This window comes from Sprattus sprattus, assembly GCF_963457725.1.
Source record: "Sprattus sprattus genome assembly, chromosome: 16".
In the NCBI taxonomy this organism is placed as follows: domain Eukaryota; kingdom Metazoa; phylum Chordata; class Actinopteri; order Clupeiformes; family Clupeidae; genus Sprattus; species Sprattus sprattus.
The window spans coordinates 21147250-21172905 of record NC_137914.1 but is presented as its reverse complement, the minus strand read 5'-3'; the positions used below and the strand labels follow the sequence as shown (position 1 = coordinate 21172905).

Below are 25656 nucleotides of genomic sequence, written 5' to 3'. Positions count from 1 at the left end.
AACTGAGATGTTGCACTCAAAGACGCTTAGGAATACGGTACAGAACAATATTCTCATATACATTAAATTCACTTCATCCTTGAGGAAAAATGCATAGCTTCATAGTAGTTATAATTCTAGTTATGGAACTCATGAAAAGTGAGTTAGAAATTCAGGTAATTGCCTGGTCTATAAAAAGAAATACACAATTGTTCATGTCCCCAAAATAAGAGCTGTTGCAAATATCTTATTAAAAAACTGGCAATCTGTCAATAAAAGGTCACTTTTTGTCATGGAATAAACTTTCCATTCATGAAAGCAAACCATAATATTTCTACACGTGTAGAATAGAAGGGACACAATCCCTACATCATTAGAATTACTGTCCATGTCAGTCACAGACTGACAAGAGGAATTCTGTTGGTCAACAGTAAGAGAGTCCACATGGCTCTACCAGGGCCTCCAGAGTGCAGTGCAGCCTGGAGTTTTCTCTTTGCTGCTGCTGTGGTGGACTGGAGAGCTGGGCTGAGGCTGGACTCTGGTGCTCTTGTCCACTGCAGGCAGCATGTGTAGGAAGTGACTCAGCAGTCTTCTCTGGGACTGTGTCTGCACCTCACACTGGGACAGGAAGTTGACAGCTTCCTGCATGCACCTGGAGTAGCCCTCATTGGCTGCACTGGAGCAGGTGGAGGGATGCTGCTGCTGCTTCTGTTTCAGGAAGTGGACAGTCATCTCCAGGATGTCAGCTTTCTCCTGCTTGGAGTCTGGATGCTGCCTCAGGAATTCCTTGTCCAGTATAGTCTTGAGATGCTCAATGCTGCTGTTGATGCGATCTCTGCGCAGTTTCTCCACCAAAGGCTTTCTCAGCTGGAATGACAAAAGAGGAAGCAGTTAGGATACTGATCTAGCATTCAGGCAGATGCAACAAACACTGATTAAATAATTCAATACATTTTTCTAATAGAGGATTTTGTATTTACCTTATTATGCAGTGTTAGGTGCTCTGTAGAGTAGGTCATGGGTACAGTGACAGTAGGTGCCATGGCTGTATCTCTGCTGTGGTCTCTCTGAAGAGGAGCTTGATCTCTGCTGCTGACTGTCTCTCTCCTCCTCCTATTTATACTCCCAGATCTCCATATGAATGTGTGGGTCTTGGGTTTGCTGGAGGTTCTCACAGTCTGCAACCAATGGGAGAGCTTGGGGTGACAATAAGCAATGGAGACCTGCCACATGTCCAATGAAGTGAGTTTGTCTAAGGGGACAATGAGCAGCGAACAGAGCAGCAGGTGGAGGAGGGGAGTCTGAGCGCGTGTGTTTGTGTGTGTGTGTGTGTGTGTGTGTGTGTGTGTGTGTGTGTGTGTGTGTGTGTGTGTGTGTGTGTGTGTGTGTGTGTGTGTGTGTGTGTGTGTGTGTGTGTGTGTGTGTGTGTGTGTGTGTGTGTGTGTGTGTGTGTGTGTGTGTGTGTGTGTGTGTGTGTGTGTGTGTGTGTGCGCGTGTGTGTTTGAGTGTGTTGTGGTGGCCCAGATACTGTAGGATAAAGAAAGAGCTTACAGTACTGAACCAAGCACAAATATTGTCAATAAAGCATAGTGAGTCATTTAGTGGTTGTTAACACTTTAATTATACAATTATACAAACACACATGAGTTTAGATTTGGCATAAAACATTGAAGTGAGCCCAAATCACAATTCCTGTTTTTTTTTGTGTGCAATTTTTCTCTCGCCAAACACATGTACAAAAGTTGCACAGCAGTCATAATATCAAAGTCACTTTCCCTGGGCATGTGCTGCTTTAGACTGAGGCCTTATGGTGTGTTTATGATGTGAAAGACACTGGGACTGGGACTGCTCTCTCAGGAGCTTTCCCACACTCTGCCCATTCAGACAATCAGATAAAACACTCCCTTGACAATAGAAGTGTGCCTCGTTAAATGCTAATGCAGCTTCTTCATTTCGGACGCAGACAAACTAGACTTTGTGTAAACGGCCTCTTAGGCCAACAACGTCACAAGAGTCTCCCATATACAGAAGGGGAAATAAGTGGTCTTTAATCCCCACAACACACCCAAATATTTTCCTGTGAGTTTTCATCACATGACACTTGGAGTGAATAAACAGAGTTCGCCACTATAATAACCAACGATGAAGCTGAATTGAATATTAACTTGTTTTGAATGACATTCCAGAAAGTGAATTTGTGTTTTAATAACACAGAAATGATTATGGAAATGTTCTTCACTCTTGAAAGACTCATTATTCATTACAATTCAATATACAGATAGTAAGACAGTGAATTCAACATATAGTAACGTAAGACAGTGAATTCGATTTTTATGGGACTTTTTAAGAGCTCACAGCTCCCACTTTAATTTAAGGTTTGGAGTTGTGTGATATTTTCCTGAATAAATTATGACTTGATTCATTTTTGACCTTAATAAGTATCTTTAAGTTCACCTCAAAACCTTTGACTTGTCATGAGTTTCATAGTCTGATTGAAGGACTTATTTATTTATCTTAATGTCTGATTTAGTATACCAATGTTATTAGTAAATGTGAACATGGAAGAAAAAAGACAATATTCTTAACAATTTAAATGACAATAAAAGTTGAAGTGATGAGAGTTTTTGTATTACTGTCACTCTGTTGTCAGAGTAAATTACATAAATGTTAACTATGTTGCTATGATGTCACTTTCATATTAGAAATGACAAGTATGTATCGGTGAATTCATCCTATGTGCTCTTAAAACAATAAGGACTTTATGTACACTTTTGAATCGAATGTGTACATATTCAGTGAAACATTTGATCTGATTTGTCTTTTGTATTTATTGTCCAAAAGCAACGAAAGCTCTTCAGTTTCAAACAAAAGCACACTGCAATCTTGAATATCAAGAAACTGCATAATTTCAACTAAATGTTTCCACATGAAACACAATACTTTCAAATACAGAGAGAGGGATTATAAAGTTACTCAAAATAGAGTGCATAATGCTAATAACTTAGCAAGCAAAATAGTCACCACATGAATGCATAAGTGATTATCAAGTCTCTCAAAAACCAGAGACAATAAATTCCAGAACCCTACTGAATACAGTGTATAAGTACATACTTTTTTGCAATAACTTCACTTTACCCTTGCGGATATATGTATAACTTCATAGAAATCATAAATGAATAGACTTAACATTATTAAAGTCAGTAAAAAGAGCTACTGTCAATTGCATTGTCTATAAAAGAAAAACAATAAGTTTTCATAAAAATAAGACATTTGACAAAAGACAGGTTATAATGCACCTTAACCTTTACAATTTGCCAAATAAATAATATGATTTTATACCATGGTACAAAGGGTCCATCAATTAAAGTGAATTATAATATTTCTACACATGTAGAATAGAAGGGACACAATCCCTATATCATTAGAATTACTGTCCATGTCAGTCACAGACTGACAAGAGGAATTCTGTTGGTCAACAGTAAGCCACTCCCATATTATTGACTACTCACTGTTTATGTGTAAATTCATCATATCCAGGTTATATGCCAGTAGGAGTGTAATATTCAAGATCATTGGGAAATAATTCAATGAAACGTTTGATCTGATTTGTCTTTCGTATTTATTGTCTAAAAGCAATTAAAGCTTTCAAATTTCACACAATAATTTACGACAATCTTGAATGTCAAGAACTTTCACAACTTTCAAATGTTTCCTCAGGAAACACAGTACTCTCCAAAAAGAGAGGGTAGGACATACTACTCAAAAAGAGTACATACTGCTGCTAACATAGCAGGAAAAATATGAACACATGAAAACACATGTAATTATCTGTTATCTCACAAAACTGAGATGAGATGCTTAGGAATACGGTACAGAACTATATTCTATTATACATTCAATTAACCTCATCCTTGAGGAGAAATGCATAGGCATAGCTTCATAGAAGCTATAATTGTAATTATGGAACTCACTTACACAAAATGAGCCATAAATGTAGATACATGCATGGTCTATAAAAGACATCCAGAGATTTTCATGACACCAAAATAAGAGCTTTTGCAAATAAAAGTATCTTATAAGATTACTGAAAATTTGTCAAGAAAAAGTCACTTTCGTTCATGGAATACACTTTCCAATCATAAAAGCAAACCATAATATTTCTACACGTGTAGAATAGAAGGGACACAATCCCTACATCATTAGAATTACTGTCCATGTCAGTCACAGACTGAGAAGAGGAATTCTGTTGGTCAACAGTAAGAGAGTCCACATGGCTCTACCAGGGCCTCCAGAGTGCAGTGCAGCCTGGAGTTTTCTCTTTGCTGCTGCTGTGGTGGACTGGAGAGCTGGGCTGAGGCTGGACTCTGGTGCTCTTGTCCACTGCAGGCAGCATGTGTAGGAAGTGACTCAGCAGTCTTCTCTGGGACTGTGTCTGCACCTCACACTGGGACAGGAAGTTGACAGCTTCCTGCATGCACCTGGAGTAGCCCTCATTGGCTGCAGTGGAGCAGGTGGAGGGATGCTGCTGCTGCTTCTGTTTCAGGAAGTGGACAGTCATCTCCAGGATGTCAGCTTTCTCCTGCTTGGAGTCTGGATGCTGCCTCAGGAATTCCTTGTCCAGTATAGTCTTGAGATGCTCAATGCTGCTGTTGATGCGATCTCTGCGCAGTTTCTCCACCAAAGGCTTTCTCAGCTGGAATGACAAAAGAGGAAGCAGTTTAGATACTGATCTAGCATTCAGGCAGATGCAACAAACACTGATTAAATAATTCAATATATTTTTCTAATAGAGGATTTTGTATTTACCTTATTATGCAGTGTTAGGTGCTCTGTAGAGTAGGTCATGGGTACAGTGACAGTAGGTGCCATGGCTGTATCTCTGCTGTGGTCTCTCTGAAGAGGAGCTTGATCTCTGCTGCTGACTGTCTCTCTACCCCTCCTATTTATACTCCCAGATCTCCATATGAATGTGTGGGTCTTGGGTTTGCTGGAGGTTCTCACAGTCTGCAGCCAATGGGAGAGCTTGGGGTGACAATGAGCAATGGAGATCTGCCACATGTCCAATAAAGTGAGTTTGTCTCAGGGGACAATTTAGCAGTGATCAAAGATGGCAGATGGAGGGGTGTGTGTGTGTGTGTGTGTGTGTGTGTGTGTGTGTGTGTGTGTGTGTGTGTGTGTGTGTGTGTGTGTGTGTGTGTGTGTATGTGTGTGTGTGTGTGTGTGTGTGCGTATGTGTGTGTGTGTGTGTGTGTGTGTGTGTGTGTGTGTGTGTGTGTGTGTGTGTGTGTGTGTGTGTGTGTGTGTGTGTGTGTGTGTGTGTGTGTGTGTGTGTGTGTGTGTGTGTGCGTGCGTGAGAGAGAGAGAGTGAGAGTGTGGGGGGGATGAACTTGCAGTACAAAGCCTGAATTACATATTGCACATTGACATATTTAATTTTTTCCAACATTTTCAATAAGCACAAATGTATAGGCAGATTCAATTGCAAGTCAAGATTAATGGTCATGAATTGAATTATTGTGAATGAAAAAGACCTCAAAACCCATTCTTGGAAATTTTGCAATTTCACTCTACTGGGGTACTTGAATGAGCGCAGTACAATGATCTCCTATTTCAAAGTAATTTCGTGCTTCCCCAAACTGAGGCCTTATGGTGTGTTTATGATGTGAAAGACACTGGGACTGGGACTGCTCTCTCAGGAGCTTTCCCACACTCTGCCCATTCAGACTTACACATAAAACACTCCCTGGACAATAGAAGTGTGTCTGGGTAAATGCTAATTCAGTCCTCAAGCCAATAACCTCATGAGAGCCCCCTGTGTTCAGAGAGGGTACTAAGTGGTCTTTAAAGTGATCACTACTAATTACTGGTAAATAAACAAGTCTTTGCATCAGAATAGGAAAACAGGAGACATAAAAAGGAGTCATACATTTTGAGGTTAACTGTTAATAATATAGAATACTGCTGGACTAGTTTGAAAGTTGGCTAGGAGTGGTCCAGAGTAGTTCTTAAATGGTTCAGGTCTTATTAAGAAGGTCAGAGTTACTTTGCCACCAATGGCAGTTATGAATCTGGTAATGTGGCCATGTCATGTGGAGTCAGCCAGAAATCAGTTCTTTGATTTCTTCTGTTCAATCTTTATTTGCTGGCTTTGGGCCAAATTCTACAGAACAACAACATTGTTGAACTGCACTCTGGAGGGCCTGGTACAGCCATGTGGACTCTCTTACTGTTGACCAACAGAATTCCTCTTGTCAGTCTCTTGCTCTTACTGTAAAATGGTATGGTAATAAATAAGACTTCTTCACACTGTATCGTAAAGAAATGTTTTCATACCTCACTTCTGAGTCCATTTAATGAAGCTCTGTTCTCTGAGATGTCATCTACATCATTGAATTGGTTTGTGGTTCCTGTACCTGTTTCTGTTTAATTTACATCCATGAATCACATGATGAGAAATCATAGCAAAATGTTTGGGAATGCTGTTGGGATTAAAGACCACTTAGTACCCCTTCTGTGCACAGGGGGCTCTCGTGACGTTGTTGGTAGAGAGCTCATTAGCATTTATGGGGCACACTTCTATTGTCTAGGGAGTGTTTTATCTGTTAGTCTGAATGGGCAGAGTGTGGGAAAGCTCCTGAGAGAGCAGTCCCAGTCCCAGTGTCTTTCACATCATAAACACACAAAAGCATGTTTGTGGAAGCACATACCCTAGATAACTGACTGATATCAAAGATTGGTGTGTTATTTACTTTTCTACATATAGTACCAGCAGAGTGACGTTGAAATACTTGGAGAAATGTAATACTTAGTGCTTTTTATAGCTATTTATAATCCTTTCAAACATACGTATATTATATTTTATACAAATGTATAACTCAAATCTGTGTGATTTTGAAGAGTCACTGAACGTTGTGGAACCGTCTCAATATCTCCTAAATATTTCCTTCAATATTAACAGTCTAAATTGTTTAGTCACTTACTGTTTCGGCCTCACTGTAACATCCAACTCCCCCCCCCCACACACACACACGCTCAGACACCCCTCCTCCACCTGCTGCTCTGATCGCTGCTCATTGTCCCCTGAGACAAACTCACTTTATTGGACATGTGTCAGGTCTCCATTGCTCATTGTCACCCCAAGCTCTCCCATTGGCTGCCGACTGTGAGAACCTCCAGCAAACCCAAGACCCACACATTAATATGGAGATCTGGGAGTATAAATAGGAGGAGGAGAGAGACAGTCAGCAGCAGAGATCAAGCTCCTCTTCAGTGAAACCACAGCAGAGATACAGCCATGGCACCTACTGTCACTGTACCCATGACCAACTCTACAGAGCACCTATCACTGCATAATAAGGTAAATACAAAATCCTCTAATAGAAAAATACATTGTACTATTTAATCTGTAATCTGTTGCATCTGTCTGAATGCTAGATCAGTATCTAAACTGCTTCCTCTTTTGTCATTCCAGCTGAGAAAGCCTTTGGTGGAGAAACTGCGCAGAGATCGCATCAACAGCAGCATTGAGCATCTCAAGACTATACTGGACAAGGAATTCCTGAGGCAGCATCCAGACTCCAAGCAGGAGAAAGCTGACATCCTGGAGATGACTGTCCACTTCCTGAAACAGAAGCAGCAGCAGCATCCCTCCACCTGCTCCACTGCAGCCAATGAGGGCTTCTCCAGGTGCATGCAGGAAGCTGTCAACTTCCTGTCCCAGTGTGAGGTGCAGACACAGTCCCAGAGAAGACTGCTGAGTCACTTCCTACACATGCTGCCTGCAGTGGACAAGAGCACCAGAGTCCAGCCTCAGCCCAGCTCTCCAGTCCACCACAGCAGCAGCAAAGAGAAAACTCCAGGCTGCACTGCACTCTGGAGGCCCTGGTAGAGCCATGTGGACTCTCTTACTGTTGACCAACAGAATTCCTCTTCTCAGTCTGTGACGGACATGGACAGTAATTCTAATGATGTAGGGATTGTGTCCCTTCTATTCTACACGTGTAGAAATACTATGGTTTGTTTTCATGATTGGAAAGTGTATTCCATGACAGAAAGATAATTTTTTTTGACAAATTGCCAGAATTCATATAAGATGCTTTTATTTGCAAAAGTTTTTATTTTGGTGACATGAAGAACTGTCCATGGCTTTTATAGCCAACTTCAGTCTGCACAGCACTCTGAAGGCCCTGGTAGAGGCATGTAGACAGAATTTAGTGTGCCATTCTAAGAAGGGTACCAGACATTCTCTTCAGATCTTTGGATTCAAAAGACATTCTAATTGCCTATTTACCAAGAAGTGCTGGCAATATTTGCCAGCACACTCTTGGTGTGGAAATGTGTTATGATATTGATTTTTACAAATAGCACAATTACAAACCCTGACCCTGAAAGTCAGTTTTACCATTGTTTACAAATGATGTTCATTCCATACAGAATGCCACAATATTTGACATATTCTAAATCAACCCATATTGGGTTTCTTATCTTTCGCATATAACATGCTCTTATGTCTTCACCATTATTGGCTGTTATGTTTTCAAGTAATAGTCACATTTTATTCTGTGAATATAATATATTTCATGCATTTTTGGATGGAATACCCTGAATATGTTGTTCTTTAAAAAAGGCAGTGCCTTTGGATTATGCACTGTATCTATTAATGTTTGTTCTTTAATGCAGTGCATGTGTACATTATACTTCTGCTGCATATCTATCACTGTGCCTTGTGAAAATAAAATATGCCCTTAAACTGAAAAATGGATTCCTGCCTTTTCACTTCAAATCAGTGTTAATGGTAGACATTTATCATTACAATAACTGCTTCTGTTGGCACTGATTAATGTTTCCCCACCATCTAAAAGTAAAATCATGTCTTTATGATCAACAGTTAGTCTAACTGAATTATTGCACAGGCAAGTGATTATTACAACAATTACACTGATATGTCTCATTAATACTAACAATACAAATTAATGTGCAAATACATTTTTTTTATTATCATATCATTACCTTTTTTCCTAACACCTGGTGTAAGAAATGAATAGAGCTGTATGTGGGACATACATGAAGTTTACATATGAAATTTTAAAAAGCAAATTCAATCATGTATAAGACTGAAGGAAATTATAGCCAGCTGCTGTGCAATATAAGCTCTACACACATTTTAAAGATACATTGCAGACTGCACTATGCTGGTGAGCACAATTTCAGGAAAGTCTTATACATCACTATTAAGGCCAAGTCTGCCACAGCGCTTGTTACATAACTCCATCTTAACACCGCTGCGCATCTACTGTGACTCTGTGAGAGTCCCCTATACACATTTGAGATCCAGATGGTCATACAATATGTAAAGTCTACCCCCTCCGACAGTGAAAGATCAAACACAATGGCTAATGTGATGTGTAACAAGACACACTTCCATTGTTTCTTTATTGAGGACAGGGAATGAACAGACTGTGGGAAACACAGGAGAACCCACTCACAGAGACAGCATGGGAACGTTGCTTGCCCACAATAAAGGGGTAGGCTACCAGAGAGGTTCCCACAAACTGTGGGTGGTTCATTTTACACTTCAGACAATGACAAGTCTGCCATCTAAATGGGGACAACGCCAGGCAAACTGTGAAACCCTGTTGTGGCAGACATAACAGACAGCAAGATTTAAGACAGTAGCCTAGTTTAAATAAGGTGCCCCTTGAGTTTCTAAAAGGTGTTTAGATTGGCACATAACTTGCTCAACTTCATAACAAGAATAATAAATCAAAGCTGGTTTATGCTATTTGATGGATTAAATACTTGTTTATTTCTCTCAGTTGAAAGTAGCAGAATTCGTTTGAGTTGACTAGACTTTGCACATCCGTAATTTATGAGATATGCAGTGACTGAAATACAGCAGTTTTGCCTCACACAATTTTGAGCCCGAAAGAAATTGGGATTCCACCACACTTTGCTATGTGGGCCTATTGTTAACCAGTACTTTTGTGTGGACAAATGTGCCTTGTCACCAGCATGTGCAACTTCTGTCCACCTGTGGCTGTAAGGAGCAAGACGTTTTCCCACACTCGACAGCCACCCAGAATGGTGCACGAGACAATAGTCAACATCAGTCAAGCCGATGACCCTTCAATAATGGAGACTGCGTGTCTACGGGGCGTGTGAGCGAAGTGTGCGAGGCAGGCGCGACCGTGTGAACTGCAGCCGAAGGAAGAATGGAAAGAACTGAAGAGAAGGGGGGCATGCCAGCATAAATGAATAACACACTTATAAAAAAAAAAAACCTGCATGCCTGCCCTGTTATGTAAAGGCCGAATTATGCTCTGTTTTAGACGTAACGCGTAAGCACGTAAGATACATAACCCCCCCTTGCGGGGTAAAATATCCCCCCTTACGTGCTTAAGTGCGTCGCCCAAAATTCCTGACTATGCGACTAAAACACTACGGCCCTACACAGCTCGCAAAGGCTGTGATTGGCCGGCTACCACAACCTTTCACAGAGTCTCACGTTTCCGGGTTAATAGCATACTACAGCCTTTTTTAGACCCAGACATTTTTTAAAATCATGAATACCCTGCAGACCGTCTCACAAGCCTTTTCTTATGGATTAGGAACAAACATAACAGAAGAGGTCCAAAGACATGAACTCCTTTACAAATCCTCTTTAAACACTTATAGAATGCTTAAATTACCGCGAATTTATGGAGAGAATATCCCATTCTCACCCGCGATTGTTTGGAGAGAATGTGGTCATTCACGAACAAATAGGTACTTTCATATTCATTTTCCGCCACTTGTGAGTCATGGTGATATCTTTCATTGAGTTCATATTGACGTGAATCATCAATTGCACCAGCGAGATTGATAGAATGAGCCCGGTCTGCTCATATACAAAAGTTAACAGTAACCTGCCGTTACCTTAGAGAATATCCCATTCTCACCCGCGATTGTTTGGAGAAAATGTGCTAATTCACGAACAAATACTTTCATATTCATTTTCCACCACTTGTGAGTCATGGTGGTATCATTCATTGAGTTCATATTGACGTGAATCAATCAATTGCACCCGCGATTTTGATAGAATGAGCCCGGTCTGCTCATATACAAAAGTTAACATTAACGTGGGCTTAACTGATGGCCAGCACCATTGTAGTTACAAGCATTGACAACATGATGAGATTCTCTCACCGTTTACCACCTCATCTTAAATAATGTAACTCATAAACACATCGTTTTAAAGCCTGTCGCAGTCATTAAAAGATGTCAATAAACGAACTTTTGCGTCATGTCTTTTTCGCCACTGGTACTGAATTGCCAACATTTGTATTTTGTGTAACACATGTATTCATAACATCAAGCCTTTCGCCCACTACACTTTCATGCTCCGGTAAGTTTTTTTCCTTTGTCCTGCTGCAATAAATAGGCTTACTTAACTCAAAATAAATCTACAGTTCTGGCGTCAATTTGCTTTGCAACACGCAACACAAGCCTTGCAACACGCTCTGCGTCTAAAACGAACCTTAAATCAAAACTTGTCTAAAACAAGTTCCTTGTGTAAATTACGTGCTTAGGCGTTACGTCTAAAACAGAGCATAATTCGGCCTTAACTTAATACATGCTTTAGATTCTTAAGGAACTTAAACGGAATGTTGAATTACACCTTATAGCCGAAAATCCTTTGCCAGAGCTAGCAGCACACTAATGAAAATAGATTAGATGACTTAGGAATTGGTGAAAGAGTGGTAGGCTTACGTTATTTAGTCTTAGCAGGCTTTTCAGGTTACTTATCTCATCCAGTTTATCGGCATTTCTAAATGAATCCAACATCAAACCTAATTAGGCTCTACTGGAATTGTTGTTACGGAAACGCGTGTGCCACAAGGGGAAGGACGATTATACAATAAAGTTGTGGTAAACAGCTTAAGTCGCGTGCCTTCCTGTCACCTCAGGTCTGAGTTCTTGCGGCGATGATCAAAGGCACGCGACTTCATGAGATTTTCACATGCTGTTTTGGCCACTTCAGTGTCTCCTTCACAATCATCAGGTGTGAACGCGAGTCTTTGGCATCAATAACCTTGTAGTAAACAGCTGAAGTCGCGTGCATTCCTGTCACCTCAGGTCTGAGAGACTGATCCATCTGCGATGATCAAAGGAAGGGAGTTTTTCTCATGCTGTTTTGGCCACTTCAGCGTTCCTTCACAATCATCAGGTGTGAACGAGAGTCTTTGGCAGAAATAACGTTGTGGTAAACAGCTGAAGGCGCGTGCCTTCCTGTCACCTCAGGTCTGAGAGACTCTGTTCTTGCGGCGATGATCTAAGGCACGCGACTTCATGAGATTTTCACATGCTGTTTTGGCCACTTCAGCGTCTCCTTCACAATCATCAGGTGTGAACGCGTGTCTTTGGCAGAAATAACGTTGTGGTAAACAGCTGAAGGCGCGTGCCTTCCTGTCACCTCAGGTCTGAGAGACTCTGTTCTTGCGGCGATGATCAAAGGCACGCGACTTCATGAGATTTTCACATGCTGTTTTGGCCACTTCAGCGTCTCCTTCACAATCATCAGGTGTGAACGCGAGTCTTTGGCATCAATAACCTTGTGGTAAACAGCTGAAGTCGCGTGCATTCCTGTCACCTCAGGTCTGAGAGACTGTGATCCATCTGCGATGATCAAAGGAAGGGAGTTTTTCTCATGCTGTTTTGGCCACTTCAGCGTTCCTTCACAATCATCAGGTGTGAACGAGAGTCTTTGGCAGAAATAACGTTGTGGTAAACAGCTGAAGGCGCGTGCCTTCCTGTCACCTCAGGTCTGAGAGACTCTGTTCTTGCGGCGATGATCAAAGGCACGCGACTTCAGGACATTTTCACATGCTGTTTTAGCCACTTCAGCGTCTCCTTCACAATTATTAGGTGTGAACGCGAGTCTTTGGCCTTTGAAGTTTAAGTTGCCCACGTGCCATAAACCATGCAATCAGTTTTCATGTAGAGAGGTAACAAGCAGTTCCATGCTTTAACCTGAAACGCTTCATGTTGTGAATCATTTAAAAAAAATATATATATATATATATATATATATATATATATATACATTATTTATTTGTTACTGTTAAAACTGAGACTATGAGGAGGCAGTTCAATATTTTGAGATGAAAACTGCCTCAACCAGTTAGCCAGTGGTTTAAACAGGCCCATCTGACCTATGTCGAGAAGTGGGCTGTTATTGAGGACTTGAATGTTATATGTAATCAGATCTGGGATTGATTGTTCACATCGATTGTGTGTGTGTGTGTGTGTGTGTGTGTGTGTGTGTGTGTGTGTGTGTGTGTGTGTGTGTGTGTGTGTGTTTGTGTGTGTGTGTTTTTCCCTAAAGAGGAAGTTCTCTTTTGGATGCATTCTCACAACTGAGTCTGCACAGAAGTGCAGATGGCTTGACCATTAAGCGCAATGCATCGGAATGTTAAAATGACATGTGTCTTAAAACAAAGTTTTGACTGAACAAGTGTAACTGCTATTTAATTTTCGTGAAATTTCTAAAAACCAAAGTTGGTGATACCTTGGGAAACTCTCCCTGGGATTTTACAACTTGAGGCCACCTAACCATAAAAGTAATGTCTCCCTTTGTTGTTAGGAGCCAGCCCATTGGTGTGAGAGTGTGGGAAAAGTGGCCGGGCACAGGCCAAATGTCTTTGTCATGGTAATGCCCACCTATAAATACTCAGGAGTTCCTTCAGAGAGTTCCAATTGCTCACTTTGCCATCACAGAGAACAGAAGACATGGCACCCTACACTACTGCTCTTCCTGCTTGTCACGATCTGTCTCTGGCTGACAAGAACAGATGCAAAGTAAGTGTTCTTCCCCAGAAAATAATGTGCTTCATTATGTTGTCTTGTTATACTGGGTGTAACTTGTAAAGTTTGACTTGTTAAAGCATAGTTCTGACCTATCATTTTTTTCCTCAGTTAAGGAAACCTTTGGTGGAGAAGATGCGCCGAGATCGCATCAACAGCTGCTTAGACCAGCTCAAGTCTCTGCTGGAGAAGAAGTTCCACAGCCAAGATCCAAACGCCAAGCTGGAGAAGGCCGACATTCTGGATATGACTGTCAGCTTCCTGAAGCAGCAGGCTGGGCCTGTGCTGAGCCCGAGGGACTTTAACCAGGGCTACTCCAAGTGCTGGAGGGACTCTGTGCAGTTCCTCCGAGTCAGCTCCAGCAGAGGAGCGCCCTCCAGGGACCATCACAGCCCTCAGAGAGCTCCCCAGGACCTCACCTCTTCCCCTTCCTCTTCCTCCTCCTTTTCGTCCATCTCATCACCTGTCATCACTAAACAGGACTCAGTCAGTGTCATCCACCATGCTGGGAGCAAGAGGCCTGTTTGGAGGCCATGGCAGTAATGCATCAGAGACGGACATTACTAAACCTGAGGGATTTTTGTGTCTCTCAAAAGTGTTGGAGATATTTTATTTCCTCTATTGTTATTCATTGAAGTTTGTCTTCATATTGAAGTATTCTGATGAAAAAATGTACTTATGTTGATTGTCAGTGAAAGGATCATATTTATTTATTTTAGGAAAGCACCCCTTTCATTTTTACATTGGCTCTTAAAGTGATGTATAACATGTATAACATTTTCTAATGTCCATTGAGAATTTGATCTTGTGTTACAATGGTTGTTGATGGTTGTGTTGTATAATGTCCTGCATGATTTGATGACTCCAGTGGAGTTCACTGTGTACTTATCAGATATATGAATTGTTATAGTATATGGGCTTTTTCAGAGAATATTTCTCTTTGTACTGAAATGTCAATATCATACGTTCCATCTTAGATTCAATGTGCCACTTCTGATTATGGAACCAGCTACTTGTTTTTTGTAGGCCATATTTAATGTTTAAAACAAGATTATTTTGTTGTATAACTGAAGCTCTTATTTGTTTTATGTTGTTATCAATAAACATTATTCATTTAAAACATTAGTTTGTGTAAGGATATTTCTTTGTTAGGTTGCAATAAGCAGTCAAAGTTTCAGTCCAACACATTGGGAACACACTCAATTTTTCTAATTCATGAATTCATGAATTAATGTTAGGAGTTACAGATATACTTATTTGTACCTTCACAGTTTGTATCCAAATTTGCTGCAAACTGAACATAAACCATCTAAAGAACTGTTAACTATCATGTTTAACACAATTCTTGTAACAACTCAGCTATGCATTTACATTTTATATAGTCTAAGAACAATTCTATGAACACTACACAGACTTTGGCATGGACAATTAGGTTCATGTTTTTAAAAATCTGCTTAAATAATCAAGGACACAAGTATTTATGATATTATTTGGTTTAATAATTACTAGATGAGTTCCCAGTAAGAGTTGCCAGGTGGTTATTTGCTTTCACAGAAATGCATGGGGTCAAAATTACAAGGCATAGAGAATCTCTTCAATGTGATTTAATGAATCCACTATTGCAGAACAGCACCACTGACTGTGAACTATCATGTACAGGATATTGATTGTACTTAACAGTTAGAAATATCACTCATATCAACATGATTATAGTGAATGTTGACCACATTAAAATAAAGGGGGGCATAATCAAAATGTAAATATCACATATTCACGGTTTTCATTTTAACATATGGTATAAGGCTATTTCAAAATGAGAAATTTCCTCAAAATGTACGCCGATACTGTACCAATTCATAGATGAGAAAAGTATAAAATGAACTCCATAGGAGTCAGCTGCTTTTGAAAGGTGCAGACATTGTGAAACAATACTACTTCTACAATGATTGAAAATTATTGAAAATGATTGTTCACTAGAGATTAGAATTACTGACACATCACTTCAGCAATGAGCTAGGAACAGAATTATCTTGGGAATGTACACAAGACTCCTCATAACAATACAAAAAAAAACATTGTAAGGGTCTGTCTCTAGCATTTGTCCATCAATGTGATGAAAAACAATAACTACGAATTACAGCAGTGGAATTAAAACATATCCAACACTTTTGAGAGACACAGCATCGCTCAAGTTTAGTCCCATTTGTTACTCAAGCATCACTGCCATGGCCTCCAAACAGGCCTCTTGCTCCCAGCATGGTGGATGACACTGCCTGAGTTCTGTTTAGTGATGACAGAAGATGAGAGGACCGAGAAGGAGGAGGAGGAGGAGGAGGAGGAGGAAGAGGAAGGGGAAGAGGTGAGGTCCTGGGGGGCTCTCTGAGGGCTGTGATGGTCCCTGGAGGGCGCTCCTCTGCTGGAGCTGACTCGGAGGAACTGCACAGAGTCCCTCCAGCACTTGGAGTAGCCCTGGTTAAAGTCCCTCGGGCTCAGCACAGGCCCAGCCTGCTGCTTCAGGAAGCTGACCGTCATCTCTAGAATGTCGGCCTTCTCCAGCTTGGCGTTTGGATCTTGGCTGTGGAACTTCTTCTCCAGCAGAGACTTGAGCTGGTCTAAGCAGCTGTTGATGCGATCTCGGCGCATCTTCTCCACCAAAGGTTTCCTTAACTGGAAATAAAAAGAAGCTCAGGTCAGAACCGCAGCAAGACTGAAACATTCTTGAATAATTAAAGCAATGTAATTCACATTTACTGGCGATTCAGAAGCAAACTTACTTTTATTCTCTCCTTGTCAGAACAGCCCAGGCTATCATATGTAAGCGAGTGAGTGGCTGTGTAAGGTGCCATGTCTTCTGTGAGCAGGCCTGTTCTCTCTGGCAGTCGAGTGAGAAGTGGGAGCCCTCTCTGAAGGAACTCTGAATTTATAGCCCATCATTACCATCACAAAGCCATGTGGCCTGTCCAGGGCTAGGTTTCCCACACTCTGACACCAGTGAGCTGAATCAATACTCTGGAGGGGGTGGGGGGGTGGGGGAGAAATCAATACTTCTATAGTCAGCCGCCTGTTTGGTTCAATAGTGGGAAGAGTTCCCAAGATCACAGGAGGGACAGGTGAGCACAGTGAGATCTGCCATCTTTACCTTTGTTATGACTTTCTTATACCTGTTGGTTCCATGTCAGCTTTCTTTAAAACCTTATATATTTTAATTTATTACATATACAGTACAAAACAACCATTTATGTAATTTGCGGTATTTAATTCGTTTTATATTGTTTAGTAAAGCAGTTTTTTGTTTGTTTGTTTGTTTTGTTGTGACAAAAGATCTCTTATTGAGGTGTTGTTCTGTATTTTTTCCCGCCCTCTGTAAAGCACACGCTCACCGGCAGCACAGATGTTCTTTGTGGGTTCCGTTGACTAAATGCGATTATCCGGCCGCTCCTCTTAGGGCACACGCCTGGTGTCCCTCCCCTCTGAGAATATTAGGCAGTGAATGGAGGGCCAGTGTGGGAAACGCATCCGTGGACCGACTCACACGTTCCCGGGTCAATGGAGTTGACCTGCCCAACAACAAAAGCCCCTTTATCCGCTCCACTGGCTCCCACTCCTGATTGTGTGTTTGTGTGTGTGTGTATGTGTGTGTGTGGGTGTGAGAGTGTGTGTGTATGTGGGTGTGTGTGAGGGTGGGGAGGGGAGAGGGGGGAGGGAGTATAGATGAAAAGAGAAAGGCGGGATTGAGGAGTTGGGGTGGTGTTTTGAAGACCATTACTTAATGTCGTGTTATGTATTGACAAGTCACACACACACACACACACACACACACACACACACACACACACACACACACACACACACACACACACACACACACACACGCAAACACACACACACACACACACACACACACACACTCACGCACACACACACACACACACAAACCAATAACATAGTGAAAGAACTGTTATGAAAAGCAGTTTTTTTAACCTGCTTTTAAAAGTGTTCAGTGTGGGGGCTTCTCTCAGGCAGGGCGGCCCATCTACTTGGGGCAACCTCCCCTGCTTTAGACATAGTACAAGGAATGGTTAAAAGCCCAAAGAGAGTTCTTGCTGGTTTGAATCTTATTATCATGTCTTTTATATACTAGGTGTAAGGCCATTTAGAGCTTTGTATATACAGTACATGTATAAAGGTACAGTGTGTTGTATGTCTAGAAAGTTATTTGATGTTAGTTATTAGGCTGATAATGAACAGTTTCTTGTGAGAAATGGTATATTGGAGATTGGCCTATAATTAACAATAGTGTTTGCTACATGGAGGTTGTTCTTCTTCAGAAATATCTTAACGACTATTGGCTGTTTTTAGTGCTGCAGGAAATATGCCTGACTGATGAGAGCAGTTCAGGATTCCTTACACCTCAGGTATTTTTTATTTTTTATTGAATAATTACTTCATACATTAAACCAAATATACATACTATAAGCTACCATCTATATTTATTTGTTTAATGCATGTACACTACAAACAGAAAAGAAAAAAAAAACAACAACAGGATTTTGGACATCTGCTTGGAGCCGAGCAAGAGCTAGATTTGCTCAGCTGCTTCATTAAACCCTTTTCTCAGGATTCGCTATTGTCAAAAACATGGGCACACATGCCCGGGCAAATGCCCCCTAAAACCTCACCCATGCCAGCAGGCTGCTTTCAGGCCTGCCCACACAACTGCCACCTTTTCTTCCACACAAGAAGAGGGCATATGTCCAACAGAAAAAAATCACCAGCTGCTGTTCAGAAGGTGTTGGAATGTGTTTTGTTTTCTTTCTTTGCAACCGATAGAGCTTGTTTTGACCAAGTGTATTATGGCCTTGCTAATCAAGCAGGCTTAGATAATCCATCTTTGTGATCCAGTTTAAAAGTTTATAATTGAAAGATCAACACCACCCGCATGTTACACTGTACCCATACATTATGAGAAGACTTTAAAGGGTTCAAGTAGTCTAAGAAAATAGACAACTAACCTGTTTAATAACCTGTTTAATAACCAAACTATCATGTTTGAATATCATGTAGTCTTTGAAAATATTGCAGCTGCCTTCAGGTGCTTTATTCTATTTGACCACTGGAGTGCACTATATCTCAAATGTGTCAAGTTACATGTCAATCTTTATTTAAGTAGAACAATATAATAATGTAGAATAGAGAATATAATTTTAGGCTTTTCCTAAATAATAGATCATTCATGACCATACAGACCAAATGTTTTCCAATTATTGTCATGGTTTCTATTAAGCAAAAATGTTTTTTGTGACACGCCATTTGCTTTGCCAAAGTGGCTTTGTCATTGTTTAGTCATAGTGTACATTTGAATACAGTTTTGGAAATGAGCTGTGGTGTTCATTTGTGGCTTGATTAAAATGATGTACACCTTGGGCAGAAAATAGCCACCAAACATTCCTAGCACGCTTACCAGTATAGCACCCACATGCATAGCCATTGAGTAGATCTCTCTGTTGATGCAGTAGAAGGTGAAAAAGGAGATCCATGACACCATGTACATCATCAGGCAGAAGGTGACACACTTAGCCTCATTGTAATTGGCTGGCAGGTCTTTGCCCAAATAGCTCAAACCAAAACATAGGATGCTGAGTGTGATGACATAGAGCAGCTCTGCGAATGCCCCAGCAGACATGGTGTGGCTGCATTCCTCTACAGTTTGGTCAAAGTAGAAGTTGTGGTCGAGGCTTGGGCGTGGAGGCTCCAGGCTGAGCCGCAGCACAGAGATGAGAAGCACGGAGGCCGAGACCACCGCGATGACCACCTCGGGGCCGTGGTTCTTGGACCAAGTGTCGTAGGAGTGGGGCAGTTTGGAAGACCACTTGAAGATGCAGACCACCTGGAGGGCTCGGACGGTGATGCAGGCCAGGCAGACGGTGATGCTGAAGGTGAACAGGGGCTGCTCCAGCAGGCAGCCAGGCCCACTCGGGTGGCCAAAGTGGCACAAGGTGCTGGAGGCAGCGGCTGTGAGCGACAGCAGCATCAGGATGCACGTCTTCCCGCCGGCCGACTTGACCACGGGCGTGCCTAGGTGGAGCAGGAAGACCAGGGCCGTGCCCAGGGTGAGCAGCAGGGAGGCGGCCAGCAGCAGGAGCAGGGCTATGCCCAGAGGGTGATCCCAGGGCAGGTACAGCATCGTCCGGGGCAGACACACCTCACTCTTTGCCTCGGACCACTGGTCCAACTCACAGGGCTGGCAGTCGGTGGTGCCTGAGGAAGTAGTTAGAACAGTCTCACATGCCATCAGTGAACATTTCCATGACGTCTTGACATTTAACATGTTAAAACACATGACACAAGCTAGCTAATTGGCTTACTCACTGCACATATAATTACTCATACTAAGCCAAACATTTCTTCAATGTTCCTAGTCAATAACAGTCCAGCATTACAGTACATGCACAAAAGATACCAGAGGTTTCATGTGTAATCCAAATATGATACCCACTGAATAGTGAGCAGACAGATGAGAAGAGATTTCTCGTGCTACCGGGGACATTTGCCTACCGGTCTTGTTGAGGAAAGTGCCAGCGGGACATGCCATGCAGTCAAAGCAGCATTTATGCTGCCCAGTCAGAAGCTTCTGGTAACCCTCAGGGCATTCAGGGGAGCACACAGATTCAGGCACCTGAGAGGATTTTTTATCAAGCAAGATTTTTATGAACAAAGATAAATATAGCTCCACTCCCACACCAAACCTCTATGGAACATTGATGAATGTACAGTAATGCACACACATTTATTGAGGGCCCAGGAACAAACCAAGAAGATTCACAAATGGAAAAATAAAAATATATTTATAATGATAAAATAGAAGCAGTCATGCACCGTAGACTATACATGAGATGAACACACCATCCCAGCAGTCCTCCACTGTATCTGGGCTGAATCAATCCGCAGAGCAGGTGGGTCTGGGCTGTAGTCCCCAACCACACGCAGCGTCCACTGCTCCCCGACCCAGACCCAGGTCACAATGTCATAGCCGGTAGGAGGGTCCCCATTCTCATCAAAATACACTGATGTGTTTCGGATGGAGAACCTGACCGCTCGCAACATTTTCCAAACCTGTCAGCAGAAAACATTAAGAACGTTGTCAGGTGTCAGACCACATACTTCTCGTGAAATCTCGTTCTCATCTCGTGAAATCACAACTCTGAACCCACACTCTCTGTTTGTATCACACACCCATATGCAGTTCTGAAATTCAAAATATCCAAAACAACCAACAACAACAATATTTCCTGACCTTTGAGGGTTCTACTTCTGTGTGCTGACATGCGCCCGTGTCACACCCCAGGGTCTTGTGCAGTGCGTATGCTATGGCATACACGGCTTTGTACACGTTAAAAGACGAGATCATATCATAACTTGACAACGGGTAGTTCTGAGATGCCATGGTGAAGAGGTCTGTGTTCTGGAGACAGCTGGCACTCAGGGTTTCGGTGACATTCAAACCTTGGCTTTTGTTGAGGATGGCAAGAGACTGCTCCTCAAAGTCACTGAAACCAGACAGGGGTGAGTATTTCACGGACACACCCAGAACGGTCCCGATGGAGCGGATACCAGGTATCTCTGACACTAGCGTCGCCACTGACCAGTCCTCTGTTCCGATCCACACTTTGTCTGTGACGTTCTGTTCAATGACGAAGGGGAAGAAACCGCTCACTTTCCTCTTGCTGGAGAAAACTACTATAGTGGTCACTTTCGTTTTGATGATGTTTTGGACTATAGCTCTCATACGTTCTTTGGTTTCCTCGCTGTAGCCTGGAATGACGCCTTGGTATGCGATACACAGGCCATAGTCTGAGGCCTGCTCTGACAAACTCTGCATGCCCTGGAGGCCATATTCATTGTCACTGCCGAGAAGAGCGATCCAGGTCCAGTTGTACTTGACAAGCATCTGTATCATCGCATTCACTTGGTTTTTGTCGCTGGGTATGGTGCGGAAGAATGCTGGATACAGGAATTTGTTGCTCAGCATTTCATTTGAAGCTTCATAAGAGATCTAGAAATGGAGATAGATAAGAGTAGGTAGGAAATAAGTAGATTAATGAGAAAGACATTAGCCAGAAAGTTGAAGACCAAGGTATTTTTCGGCAAGAGTGGCAAAAATAATGAATACATCCATAAAATGTTAAAAACTTTAGGAAGTGAAGACTCATCTGCAGAATCTGCAGAAATCAGACAAAAGAGAACAACAGTCTTAGTAGAAGGTTCCGGAACCTCACCTGTGGCACCAGGTGGGCACCCAACACTGCAGCCGGGGTGAAGCTGTAGCTGCTGCTGTCGGGCCCAACCACAGCCACTGCCCGGTGTCCAGACTGAGTCCCATTGGTTTGCTGCACCAGGAGGTCAAGCGTGGCTAAAGTGCTGGCCGGCCTAGAGCACGTGTCGTGTATCTGGTACCCTAATGTTACTCCAGGCAGAAGATCTGGGTTCGTTGTGCCATTGTTGATCTCCTCCACAGCAAATCTCATGGCTTGCAGTAAGTGATACCCATGTTTGTTTGAAAGCCCTCTACAAGCAAAATTGCAAATTGTAAGTGACAGCATCAAAGATAAAGAATGTTTAAATACAGTTATGGGGTTAATAAATATTATTTTATGTTATGTGTTCATTTACAAAAGCAGGAGACAGAGGGAGCTATCAAAGGTCAATTTCTACCAGCATAATAATTCCTGATACTGATTTTGTCCCCTGCATGAGAACTTACTCTTTGCAGTCTCCCAGAGAGGGCTGGCTGGAGACGACGGTGTCTGCGTTGTGGAGAGGAAACAACCCAGCGATGTAGTAGTCCCCCACGAGCTGGAGTCCCGCCCTGCCAGCCAGGCCACAGGGGGAGAGCCTGAGGGTGGAGGCAACCAGCAGGAGAAGCAGGAGCATCACTTCACTTGTGTCTCAAGTGTGATACCTCAGTAGGCTTTATGCACTCTGGGTTTCACACCTGGTTATCTTTCTTTCCACACCGATAAGTGAGAATTGATTTGCATCATACATCTCAGAAAGATGAATTTGCATGGGCTTATTTGTTTGTCTTACCGCCTGGTTTACCTGTTAGAGAAGGAAACTGAATGAACTTAATAGCCCATGTTAAAAAGGCTATCTGTTCTATAAAATGTATCTAGATTTAAGAAATAAATTAATAAAATGTCCTCTAGTTCATAAAATCAATTTAATAGATTATTCATATGTAATTTCAATATTTTCAGACAATTCTTGGGCTCCACCATTCAGTGCGTTCACAACCAATTATACCTCATGAAGGGACTTGTCAAAAGGCTTGTAATTGACACTATCATGTCTGAGATGGTATTATCCTTGGGCCATCTGCTAACCAAATGTTGTCATTTGAGACCCATGTTATTTGGATTTGTGTTGTGCTACTGCACGGACGGTTACCACATGTCACAGGTTCTCTGACCACTGAAGCCCATTTGCCTGATTATGCCTCCATTTCAGAGGCTTTCAAGGAAATAAAAGACCACAGTTTTACTCTCCTAAGCCCGACCAAAAGAAGACAGATGCAAATTCCATGCATGCTCTGCATTGTGTAAATGTGCGATCGTGACCAACTAGATGTATTTGAACAAATGACCACAATTTTCCTTTCCAAAACCTACTAGAAGGGTAGAAAGGATGCAAATGTCATGTGTATTGTGTGTTTTTGAGTTATAGTGATAAAGAGCTCATGTTTCCCCATTATTCTATGCACAATGGGGGTTCACAATGTCTATTGTTCTTATATATTAATGCTCATACATTATTTTTTTGGTTAATGACACAAGGTTTGTTTTTCAAACTTTAAAAGTGGATGTTTGCTCACAAGCACAGCTCAACCCTATAATTAATAAAATAAGTCTTGTTTTTACTTTTGCCTCCTTACATTTTCAAGTATTCCAGCTACCTTAAATTAAACAATTTGTTAATATTTCAATTAGAAAAGTAGACACAGAGATCATTATAGGTTTTACAGGCAGTCAGAGGCCCAGGAGCCAGACTCTTAACACGACACAGTAGCTGAATGCAGTAAGGGCGCCCTCTAGTGTCTGCAGGGGGTTCTAACAGGGCAGACCATTAGGTCCTTATGCCAAGTCCACATAATTAACTCCTAATATAAAAACAACATTACCTGTTCTTTCCAAAGTGACACACTGTAAAATGACTTACTTATAATGGCTAATATTTTACACATAATAAAGTACATCCATTAACATTATTTATCCATCACTAGGATATACCAGTTTAGCAACAACATTATTCAAACAGACACAGGTTGTTTATTTATTTATAATCATTATTATTTTGCTACCTCTTAAGATTAGATTAGATTAGATTCAACTTTATTGTCATTGCACAGAGTACAAGTACAAAGGCAACGAAATGCAGTTAGCATCTAACCAGAAGTGCAAAAGCAGAAGAGTGCAGAGTATGTGCATATGGATAGTGGTAATATAAAAATAGATAAATAGGATGTATACAGTATGATACAAGATATAAGTGGTATGAACAGTAAGAACATGAGCAGCAATAGTGGTGTTTAGTGCAGATGTGATGTAGATATATGTAAAGTGCAGTTGAAGTACAGGTGAAGGTGGCAGTAGATGTTATAAATGAGGTAGAAGACATAATAAGATATAAATATGATGAATATGGATATGGACAATTTTAAATAGATATAGACAATGATCAATTTTAGTGCAAATGTTCAGTGGCTGGAGGGAGGTGTGGGGCAGTCAGGCCAGGGTAGAGGGGGGCATACAGTCACTGTAGGAAGGAGTGTGAGGGGGTAGCCAGGGGGGCTATCACCGTGGTGCAGAGATTGCTTAAGATTCAATAATGAGGGTAGTTCTATTCTGCTTGCCAATGAGTGATGCTCATATATGTTACATGGTGCTTCTTTTGTCCTGCTGTGCTGACTGAATGGGAAAGTATTGGGTCAAAATAAACACAGACAGAGAGTGGAGAGGCAAACACATTTTAATTAAAACCCTGACAAAACAGACTGAAAGAGGGGAATTCTCATTTTTTTGCCACACTCTTTTGATGACATTCTCCAAACAATCACAAAGCCATGCTCTTCCTTACTCATCCATTTAATGTCTTATGCACGTACTTATGCAACTTTTAAAATGTTAATCTTAATTTACGAAGAAAAGATGACTTTCCATTTTTACAGATTTGTGGAAATAAAACAGTACAGTGTCAGGGACACTTGGTCAAAGACAAAAATGGAATGGCTAATATTCTTACAAAATACTCAGAGGATATTTGTTATTTTCTCCAGTGACCCAAACCCTGTTGCTGCTGGGTGCAAGCATACTGCAGAAAGCTGAGCAGCCCTTTAAAAACATAAATACACACAAAGGTATGTCTATATGCAGTCAGACACCGCTTAAAAACTCAAACTAATCAAAATCAACATTTTGCAGTGCTGAGTTCCCTTTTTAAACGGCACCCACCCATGCTCGATCACCACAGTACAGGCAGGTACGACTGAATTTATAAGATAAGACAAATTAACATATAGATAAATGGTTAGGCACAGGAAATTACTTAAAAAATACTTAAATAAAACTACAGAAAAGGGAGAAGTGGTCCTTTCTTGAAAGATCTGTTCATGAAAACAAAACAGATTGAAAACAGCAGGGGATTAATTTATAGTTCCTTTTACAAAAAATCTTTGTAAACTAGATTGCTATAAAACATATGCAGGCTTCTACACTAGTAGAATGCTAAATTATTAACCGAACTCCAGAAATACTGGGATTGAACAGAATACATCACATA

At 41.5% G+C, this 25656-nt stretch overlaps 3 protein-coding genes and 1 pseudogene across 4 annotated transcripts; 1 reads left to right on the top strand and 3 right to left on the bottom strand.

Moving 5' to 3' along the window:
* Positions 1–151: 151 nt before the first annotated feature.
* On the bottom strand, positions 152–16667 carry LOC308377253 (annotated as a pseudogene). The gene is made up of 5 exons: positions 16596–16667; positions 16198–16488; positions 960–1157; positions 363–846; positions 152–168 (listed from the first exon to the last, which is right to left on the bottom strand). The product of its transcript is annotated as an uncharacterized misc_RNA (transcript).
* Positions 4256–4848, bottom strand: LOC308377098 (transcription factor HES-5-like; the record flags this gene model as incomplete). Its single annotated transcript, XM_080853660.1, has 2 exons — positions 4256–4672; positions 4786–4848. The coding sequence occupies 2 exons, from the start codon at positions 4846–4848 to the stop codon at positions 4256–4258; spliced, it is 480 nt and encodes a 159-aa protein (XP_080709786.1).
* Positions 7274–7867, top strand: LOC308377100 (transcription factor HES-5-like; the record flags this gene model as incomplete). Its single annotated transcript, XM_080853662.1, has 2 exons — positions 7274–7336; positions 7451–7867. 2 exons carry the CDS (start codon positions 7274–7276, stop codon positions 7865–7867), a joined length of 480 nt encoding a protein of 159 aa, XP_080709788.1.
* Positions 16668–19153: 2486 nt separating the features above from the next.
* Positions 19154–22752, bottom strand: tas1r1 (taste receptor, type 1, member 1; the record flags this gene model as incomplete). The annotated part of the gene is made up of 6 exons (XM_080853835.1): positions 19154–20079; positions 20377–20497; positions 20725–20934; positions 21116–21874; positions 22098–22386; positions 22583–22752. 6 exons carry the CDS (start codon positions 22750–22752, stop codon positions 19154–19156), a joined length of 2475 nt encoding a protein of 824 aa, XP_080709961.1.
* Positions 22753–25656: the final 2904 nt, after the last annotated feature.